Genomic DNA, 10,693 nt, shown 5'->3' with positions numbered 1-10,693 from the left:
CCCAACTCAGTGGTAATATCTCTTTCGCCCTTTCTTTCTCTCATCCTTCCATTCCATCTGATGCTTGGATTATTGATACCGGTGCTACACATAATGTGTGTCACAATCTTTCCCTGTTTTCTCATTCTACACCTATCGCAAACACCATAGTCACTCTTCCGAATGGTCACACTTCAGACATTACTCGCATCGGTTCTGTAAAATTGTCTGACACCTTGAGCTTGAATGATGTGCTATATGTTCCCATGTTTACTTTTCAATCTTCTGAGCATTAGTGCGCTTACTCTTAGTCATACTTGTAGTGTTAATTTTCTCCCAAATTCATGTGTGATTCAGGACCTCACTCTGGACTTGATGATTGGGAAGGGTAGCAGACAAAACAACCTCTATTTCCTAGACCTAGGGAATGAATATTGTAGTTCTATTTTTTCTAATTCAGCAATGTCAAAGGGTGATATTTGACATTTTCGCCTTGGTCATCCGTCGCATGTAAAACTCCAACTTCTACATAATGAATTATGCATTTCCAATTCCACATCTCATTTAAAGAAATAATTTTCTTATATAATTCGTGTGTTCATTTCAAATTTAATATATATATAAATATAATATATATATAAATTGTAATACTAATATATATATATATAAATAACTTAATATTAAAAAAAAGTTTAAAAAATTCGGGCAATTCGGGCGGGCTCGGGCCGCCGAATACAAGCCCGCGGCCCGTTCAAGGTGAAATTCGGGCTCGGGCGGGCAGCCCCAAAATCTCGGGCGGGTCGGGTTCGGGCTCGGGCAAATCCTCGGGCTTTTCGGGCGGTCGCGGGCGGCCCGTCCAAAGTTCCAGCACTAGTCCTTCCTTACCACTCATGTATTGACACTCCTGAACAAAATTCGGTTGTTGAGCGTAAACACCAACACATACTCAATGTGGCATGCGCTTTACATTTTCAATCATGTGTTCCTCTTTGTTACTGGGGTGATTGTGTGTTGACTGCCGTTTATTTGATTAACCGCACTCCTTCTCCATTGTTGTCAAATAAAACTCCATTTGAAATGTTAAATAAATAAATAAATAACCTGACTACAAACACCTTCGCACATTCGGATGCTTATGCTATGCCTCCACCTTGCCTAGACATCGTACAAAGTTTACTCCTCGTGCTAGAGCACGTCTCAATCCATTCCTTCCTCTAGTTCCGAGTCTATTCCATCACTACCTTATGTTCCTTCTTCTTCTTGTCCCCTTCGTGTCATTAAGACGTCAGCATATTTATCTGACTACCATTGATACTCATCTAGCCACATTTCCTCCAAAATCACTCTATATCCAATTTCTTCCTGCTTAAGTTATCACAAGCTTTCTCAACCATACCCTTTTTTTGTCCTTGCCATCAACTCCCAAACCGAACCCACATCTTTGAGTCAAGCCATTGAGTCTCAGGTATGGCGTGATGCAATGACTGTTGAGTTGCAGGCTTTGGAAAGCAATGGCACTTGGTCCATTTGTTCTCTTCCTCTTGGCAAACATCCGGTTGGCTGCAAATGGATATATAAAGTGAAACATCGTGCTGATGGGACAGTGGAAAGGCACAAAGCTCATCTTGTGGCTAAGGATTTTACACAACAAGAAGGTATTGATTATCTTGACACTTTTTCCCCTGTTGCAAAACTAGTTACTGTTAAATTTTTGATTTCATTAGCTGCAATTTATGGCTGGTCACTCATTCAACTCGACGTGACAAATGCATTTCTTCATAGTTATCTTGTTGAGGAAGTCTACATGAGCCTTCCCCCTGGCTATCCTTGTCGTGACGGGGAGCATTTGCCCTCTAATGTCGTATGCAAGCTCCACAAATCCATTTATGGATGGCTTAAAGTAAGCTTCACGACAATGGTTTCAAAAATTTTCTAGTGCACTGTTGTCTGAAGGTTTTGTTCAATCATCTAGTGACCACACTTTATTTACGAAACATCGTGGTGTTTCTTTTTTGTCTCTTTTGGTCTATGTTGATGATATTATCATTGCTAGCAATGATCCTGTCGTTGTGGACACTTTAAAAGGTGTTCTTAATAAAAGGTTCAAAATGAAGGATTTGGGTTCTCTTCAATATTTTCTTGGCTTGGAAGTGGCTAGATCATCCGCTGCCATCTCAATTTGCCAGCAAAAGTACGCATTGGAATTGCTCTCAGACATTGGTTTTTTGGGTTGCAAACGAACCACTATACCTATGGATCCAAACTTAAAATTATCGCAAGATGATGGTGATTTGATTGAAGATCCAACAAGTTACAGGATGCTCATTGGTAAGTTGTTGTACCTTACCATTACTCGTCCAGACTTGAGCTACTCAGTCAATCGTCTCGGCCAGTTTCTAGCGGCTCCTCGCACACCACATCTCTATGCTGCTTTTCGCATTCTACAATACATTAAACGGACACTAGGGCAAGGTCTTTTCTTTCCAACTAACTCTATGATTCAGCTTAAACCCTTTGCCGATTCTGATTGGGCTTCATGTCCCGACACTCACCGCTCCATTTCTGGATTTTGTGTGTTCCTTGGGCCTTCTCTCATCTCTTGGAAATCCAAGAAACAACCAATTGTCTCAAGATCTTCTACTGAACCTTAATACTGCTCCATGGCCAACACTACTTGTGCGATCACTTGGCTACTTTCTCTACTTAGTGATTTGAAGGTCCCTCATCCTAATCCTGTTGTTCTTTACTGTGACAATCAAGCGGCTCTCCATATTGCAGCAAATCCAGTCTATCATGAGCGCACAAAGCACATCAAAATTGACTGTCATATTGTTCGAGAGAAAATCCAAGCTAGGTTATTGAAAACCTTACACGTTACAACACAAAATCAGCTTACTGACATACTAACTAAAGCTCTTCATCCTTCCCAATTTCACAGCTTACTGTCGAAGATGGGAATTCATGACATATACTTTTCATCTTGAGGGGGAGCTTTAGTATTTTAGCCTATTTTCCTATTCTTTTCTCTTTTATTCATTTTTTATTTTGTTATAACAAACTGTTAGTTATTCCATTGTTGAGCTGTACAGCTCCTTATGCGTGACTTTGTACGTGATGTAAAGCCTTCTCACGCTATATAAGCTCTGCACCTCTGGTTGCTTTAATCAAATATGAGAATGAATCATTTTCTTTTTATTCTCTTCTTTTTGTAATACAGTGTGATGGCAAGCTCATTTGTCGCAGTTAAATCACATATTTACCAAAGAAAGTGTAGCTCATATACATATATATATATATATATATATATTGTAAACAACTCAGATGTAGGCAATCTGAACCCGATCATGTCAACTTTAGATCACTTGAGAGCGTATTGACCAAAATACTTGTCATTTTGGACCCTTTTTTTCTAGTATTTTTTATGTTTCCCTAGCCCTGTCACAAGTTAAACAGTCACTTGCTTGGGCATGCGTGCACATGATCTCCTTTGATTCTACAATATTTCCTCGTTAATAATGAAATCAAATGATGCAATTAACTATTCTGAAACAATGAATACCTTCCTGATTTCATGTCTCTTGTTCCAGGTCAACAAACTGTGTCGAAAGAATCTTAACCTTGCAATTTTTTATTATTATTTTTGCAATACGCTTGTTTAACGGCTTGATTGAAATATTCTAATAATTTAAGTGATTGAGCTTCGTAATTATACACGCATGCATATTTTATTTCAAATGTGTAGTGACTCATTTCATAAGTTTGGATTGGATCACCGATTTCCACACCGTTATATATTATAGTAACAACGTAAATGACATCAAAAGGTAACGAGAAAGATTAAAAAACTATTAGCTGATACAGAGTAACAGTTTACTCGATTTGTGCACAATGACGTTCTAAAACAGCTAGAAGTGGATGGTCAATGTTATACATCGCACAAGTCTTTTTCTAAGCAAAATTCTAAAATAAACCTAACGGGTTTCTAGCAAGAGATAGCTCACGCTAAAACAAAAATTTCTCAAGACTTTTTTTGCATCTTGATGCTGCAATTTTAGACCATTTCAATGATATTGCCTTTTACACCGTAGCAAAATAGCTCCTCAAAATGGCAATCATACAATCGATGGCAAGATATCTTAAGCAATCGAATCATATCTAGAATACAATATTGTCCTGCAAATAGTTTCCGCGGCAAACTCTAACAAAACAAGCCTAGTTATAAGGAAAAGTGAATTGTAGCAGGACATACAAAACTATGAAACCACATATCTCTACGTCGGAGAAGAAAATCCAAAAAAAAAATTAAAAAACAAAACAAAATAATTGTAATAAAGAAAAATGATGCAATAAAATCGATTTTGCAGGCTCCCAAAATTTCATTATTCATAAAGAGTTGAGACTAAGCTTTAACCACGCTTGATAGAAAACCTCTTCTTCCATGGAAGCACGTTCTCTCTCCATTTCCACTAACCGCACAAGCTTGAGCATTATGGATGAGGCAGCCCACAAGTCAACAATGCATAGTCGCTTCAAACACTTTGACATTGGTAATATGAACAGGTAATAGATGAGAATGTACATTACAAGTAGTTGTTTGTTGCAGTGATGTCTCTAGCGACTGGATGCATACCCTATAATAAACCTTGTTTCTCGAATTCACTGGCCGCTGGAAAAAAAAAAAAGAAAAAAAAATCAATTTCCTGTTTGAACTGATGAGTGCAAAACGAAAAACTAAAACCAAAGAAAGAAGCGGAATCAACAAAGATCAAATTAGAAATCCACATATGTTGGAGTCATGTTGCATAAGTGACCTTCCTATGAAGTCGGAAATGACCATAGTTGTTCCCTAAACCAAAATACGGTAAGATTAAGGTATGATTTGGTTACAAAACTCTTTATTTGGTAGGCCCTTTATTCCATTCCTTGGAAAGGAATGGCGGGCCTCTTTCTTGTTACTACTCTATCTAAGGTAGGCCCTTTATTCCTGACTTATTATAAGGTTGGCCCTTATCCCATTCCTTCGGAATGGTGGGCCGTTAATACAAGTAGTGTCGTCCCTTTATTCCATTCTTTCAGAATGGCGGGACGAGAGAGGACGGTAAGGTCGGCCCTTACTCCATTCCTTGGAAAGGAATGGCAGGCCGAGGAAGAGGATAAGGTCGTCCCTTACTTCATTCCTTCGGAATGACGGGACGAAGGGAAACGTTAAGTCGTCCCAGGGTTTTTTTTTTTTTTTTTTTTTAATTTGGGATGTGGGATCTGAACTCTATCTCAAAATAGAGTAAGGACTGCACAGACAAAATGCAGCCTCCATAACTCTTTTGAGTTTAATGCCACATTATTCGTTAACTTTTCCACAGAGTCTAAATCTAATTGCATGTTGCATAAGCGACCTTCATATGAAGTCGGTAATGACCACAGTTGTTCACTAAACCAAAATCCCTTTAAGGTTTTTTATTTTTTATTTTTTTAAATTTGGGACGTGGGATCTGAGCTCTATAATCTCAAAATAGAGCAAGGTGTGAAATCACCACTAGACTACGCAGACAACATGCAGCCTCCAAAACTCTTTCAAGTTTAATGCCACGTTATTCGTGAACTTTTCCACACAAAGTCTAAATCTAACTGCATGTTTACCCTAAGCGAACTTCTTACAAAAATCGGAATAGACCAAAGTTGTTTACAAATCCAAAACTTTTTTATCCAATTTCATGTTCACATACCTAAAACTTTTCCACAAATATAGGCATTCATCTAATTGCATATTTATCCCTTTATTTTCTCCACCAAGAAATAAAAAAACAGAGACTTTATCATGGCACAAGAAATAAACATCCAAAAAAAGTAATTAAAAAAAAAAAAACATCAAGAGACCAAAAAAGCTAACCTTTTGACGAGCGGAGAACAACAACAACTTGCACGGGGACATTGTTGGGAGGAAGCTGCAAGCGAAGAGGATACAACTTCCCATTCAAAGGGCTTCTGGTGCACATAATTATCCCCTCAATCCCAGTCTCTTCTTCAAACTTCCGAGTCAACTCATCAACTCCATTTCCCCTAAAGCTAAACGAGTAACCCTCCACAGATTCATCGTCCACTTCGCCATTGTCATCCGCTATGTGGTAGTATATCGTCCTTCCCTGCAATTTCGGCGGCGAACCCGCGTACGAATCACTCGACTGAAAGAAAATAATGAAAAAAAGTCAAAATCAAATTCGAAAAAAGAAGAATCAATTTCGAAGAGATCGGCGAGGATTCAAATTCCAATTCCGAATTCCGAACCTCTTGTCTGGAGAAATTGGCGTATGTGATCGAACCCGACGACGGCGAGCTCGATTCGAACTCGAGAGAATCTGAGTGGGGGAGAGTCTCGCGCGGAGGGAGATCCGACGGTTTGGCGCCGGGGGATCTGACGGCGATCTCGACGATCTCGACGCTCCAGAGGATCCAATCCTGTGTGGCGGTCCGATGGGGGATATCGTGAGTGACGGAGTTCCGCCACGGCGGGAGGCCGCCATTGGCTCTGAGGAAGTGGCCGTATCGGGTCTTGAGCTTGACGTGGGACCCATCCCTGATGGGCTCCCACTCGAGAGAGGAGTCTAGGCGGCGGGGGAGCGTCTGTACGACCTTCCGGCCCGTCATGCCGAGGAGGAAGGGCAGGTTGGAGGCGGTGAGGTACTTGCCGTAGCAGCTCTTGAGGCGGACTATGGAGTCGGATCCGGGTACGAACTCGACCGTCCATTTCGCATTCTTGGAGGATCCCTTTCGGTCCTGGGTCACCGTCTCCTCATCCTCCTCCGCCAGAAGATACTTGTCGAGGTGGCTCTGGAGCCGCACCGCATTCGCGTTCCGGAACAGGTCCATTCCGCTTCGGAACTTGTTGGATTCGGTTGATAAATTGGATAGGTTGGAATGCTTTCTCTGCAAATTATTAAAACGACAAGAGACCAAACACAAAAACAAAAGTGAGACTTTGTTGATCTTCTTCTAGAGTTCTTGAGATTTTTTCAGACGTGTGTATCTAGCATCTCTCTATATATGGCGTGTGAGAGTTTGTTTTTCAAGGAAATAAATAATAATAAAAATAAATTGGATAGTTGATGATGATCAATGGTCAAGCGCCAGCCAGTCAGCTAAGAACAACACGTTTTTATGGGGTGGACGCGGGGGCTTACGTGGCATGGATTTTAATAAACTTTTGTATGACTTTTTTTTTTTTTTTTACTTGAGGTTCCGTGCGCGTCTTACGCAGCCGCAGCCATGAAATTGAAACGACGACTCGGCTAAGATATAGCTCTGCTGTCTTTATGAATAATCTGGTTCTGGTCATGGTCATTTCAAAGAAACCGAATAGATTCCATGTTCTGATTCTTATATATGTTGAATATCCGGTTTGATGCAACTCTTAAAACCAAACTCTAAAAAAAAAATGAATATATCCGGCTGCTCATTAATCAAATAATCGACTACAAAGGAAATTTTAAATTAGAAATCACTGTGCATGAGTAGATGTTAGATATTTGACATAAAGGCCCATATGTACATTTCACATAATATTCCATGAAAAGGATTGAATACTTAATCGCGTTAGTAATACATACTGAAATTACTGGTTGGATTACTTTTTATTCCAAAAAGTACTACATTGGTCATAATTCCCTGTGTGTGAAACTTCTTTGAGGCTCTAAGGTCTATACGTAAACAATTAAGGAAAACAAAAAGTGTGTGGATAGGGTTGTACCTTGGACGAAACTACTTAAGTTTCGTGATAAAGATGTATAGCTATGCCCACGAGAGAATGAAAACTACTTAAGTACATAGCAGGTGGCAAAAGAACAAAGAAAGAAGATAAATGCAATATTTAAAAGCGTGTGAGTTTAAATTTGTACTTTTATTTTTAAATTAATATCTATTTACTTAAATAATTATATAAATTAAAAAGATAGTAATTAAACTCATTCAATTTTAAAAGTAGGGGTGTTTATAAACCCAAATAATTCGTAAATTCACTCCGCACCGTCTCAATCTAACTCGAAAAAAGTAACCCGTAATATTTTTTTTAATTTTCAGTCTATTATACTTCTGACCCGAAATGTTTGGGGCGGGTTGTGGGTTGGGCCCATAACAACCCACAACCCTCAACCCAACCCGCACAACACATGTCTAAACTAACTATCTAAATTATTACTTAAGCTTTTTCATTTCTCTCGTAGATAACTCAACTTCATGTCCTACTACAACCATTGAGGAGCCTATGAGTGTGGACTGATAAGGATTGTTGCTGTTGCAATGCTTGCTTTAGATGGATTTGAATTAAGCATCTATGTTTGCTTTATGTTAAGACTAATTTATGAGTATAAACTAATTTATGTTTGCTTTATATTTGATGTTGGATGGACTGCTTCGCTACATGTTTGATGTTAGATGGACTCATAAGAATGGTTGTTATTTCTATTTGATTATGAACTTTCAATGTTAGATTGAACTTTAAGTCTCTAATTTTTTGAATGTTGAAACCGACCACTCAACCCACCCCGCACCGCCCCAACCCAACCCGAACATCGTTGGATTGTGAAAAAATTCTAACATCGTTAAGGCTAAATATGTATAACTCGCACCTTATAGGGCGGAAAAAAAAAGCTCTACCCTACACCAACTCAACCCATAAACAGCCCTACTTAAAAGTAACTCAGTAATTCTTTAAAAAAACAATGAATCTTTTGACAGGAGGGCACGAGTGTTTATGCACGTGTTTCCACTTTCTAATAATGCCACTTATGTAAGACCTATTTTATAAGTAGTGCGCAGGAGTCGGTGAGAATTTATACTAAGTTGGAAAAATATAGCAACCCATTAATTTATATGACTCTGCAGTGAAGGTCATCTCCCACTCAATCCTAATTTCAAGAGTTTTACATTATTCATTTTTATGGTCTCTTTCTATATTATATGTAGTAAAGCAAATTTAAGGGCATGCCACACCCTCCAAAGTGCTACAACTTTCCAAAACAACAAATAGCTCCATAGTGAGGCAAACTAATTCTGGTTCACACAGATTACTTGTTAAAGTCCAAGCATCAACAGCACTATATGACTATTCAAAATTCATGAAAGTGATTCCTCATTATACGTCAAAATCGATGTTTTCAATGCCCAGAAAATAGTGGCATAGTAAAACAAGACAGGGTTAAAATCTCAAACTTCTTGTCTTTAGTATGACCAATATATGTATATACGACTCACCCTAATTGGTCATCTATTGCCCAGCCAAGATGGTAAACCAAATTAAACAACATCAACTTCATCCAAGAAAGATTTGCGTATCGACTCACATCACAATTATCAAGTCACAAATATATAATTAACTAAAATGAATCATAATTAACTAAAATGAAATTATGATATACTCTTTCAAAAAAATGAATGATATAATGAAAATTTGACGGTTCAGAACATACCAGTTTAAAGGAAAACTTCGGAGAAGAAACTTTCGGTGAAGTAACCGATTTAATCGACACCGGCGATCCAAGTTCGCTGAGAACTTCATCGGAGACCGAAGAAAGGCCCGACAACGACGACAAGTACTCGGCAACAGAGTCCGATTCGGAGAGCTCGTCAGCCTCGAGGACGTCCCAGAGGATCCAGTTCTGCGTGGAGGAGGTGTGGGGATCGTCTTGGGTGACGGAGTTCCGCCACGGCGGCGTCCCGCCGTTTCCCCGGAGGAACTTGCCGCACCAGCTCCTTAGCTTCACCTGAAACCCGTCGCGTATCGGCTCCCACTCGTACTTCCAGTTGGATGCGACGTCGTTTGTGTCCATGTCGGCCTGGACGACCTTGGTCCCCGTCATGCCAAGCAGGAACGGCACGTCCGTCGCCGTCAGGTAACGGCCGTGGCAGCTCTTCAGGCGTATCGCCTTGCTCTTGTTCGCCACGCGCTCCACCGTCCACCTGGCCTTCCTCAACTCACCGTTGCGGCTCTGCCTGACGGTCTCGTGATCGTCGCCGGCGACTAAGTACTTGTCCAGATGGCTCCGGAGCTTCACGGCCTTGGCTTTGCTGAAGAACTCCATGGAAGTTGACAACCAAAAAAAAAAAAAAAAAGTTTATGTTAATCAGAAATATATGATTTTGCTTTGTGTGATTAATAAATTAATGGGAGAGTTTTTTATTGTTTTATATGATCATATAATAGGAGATAAAAAGAGGAAGTATAATGGGAAAAGTTGGATTGCGTTTTGTAATGCTTGTTGGATTGGATATAAATACGGGTATTAATTATCATTGTACTTGGTGTTTTCTATTTTGTTTCTTAGTCAACAAGGTTATGAAAGTCTTGCAAATGAAAAAATGAAATCAGCAGGAGATGGGAAGGAAATGTCCATTGTGGACTTTCATCTTCTTTCATTGATGGAACGAGTGAAGCTTCCAGGTAGGACAATATAGGACATTTAATTATTTTTATTTTTGTATTTTATTATTATTGTTGTTGTTGTTTTTGCTGACATGGGGACTTTTATAAGTATTTACCCTAGAGAGTGTTCACGCGCTTAAATTAAACGCGTGGTCTGAGGAAGAAAGTCAGTCCATGTTGCCATCTAGAAACTGCGATTGTCAGAACGTAGACCAGAGTCGTACGTTAGTTAATGGCCAGAGCGTCCAGGATACGTTCTTAAGTCAAGTCCTTAATGTTACTAGCATAAATTCGCGTTCTTAG

General features: G+C 39.5%; 1 protein-coding gene across 1 annotated transcript; it reads right to left on the bottom strand.

Annotated features, from left to right (window-relative positions):
* Nucleotides 1-3,982: 3,982 nt before the first annotated feature.
* Nucleotides 3,983-10,076, bottom strand: LOC21403929. The gene is made up of 4 exons (XM_010098014.2): nucleotides 9,438-10,076; nucleotides 6,262-6,900; nucleotides 5,867-6,158; nucleotides 3,983-4,645 (listed from the first exon to the last, which is right to left on the bottom strand). The coding sequence occupies exons 1-4, from the start codon at nucleotides 10,047-10,049 to the stop codon at nucleotides 4,611-4,613; spliced, it is 1,578 nt and encodes a 525-aa protein (XP_010096316.2). The 5' UTR covers nucleotides 10,050-10,076; the 3' UTR covers nucleotides 3,983-4,610.
* Nucleotides 10,077-10,693: the final 617 nt, after the last annotated feature.

The sequence above is a fragment of the Morus notabilis genome, unplaced genomic scaffold, assembly GCF_000414095.1.
Source record: "Morus notabilis unplaced genomic scaffold, ASM41409v2 Scaffold155, whole genome shotgun sequence".
In the NCBI taxonomy this organism is placed as follows: Eukaryota; Viridiplantae; Streptophyta; class Magnoliopsida; order Rosales; family Moraceae; genus Morus; species Morus notabilis.
The sequence above is the reverse complement of the archived record's forward strand: the minus strand, read 5'-3'. Positions and strand labels throughout refer to the sequence as shown.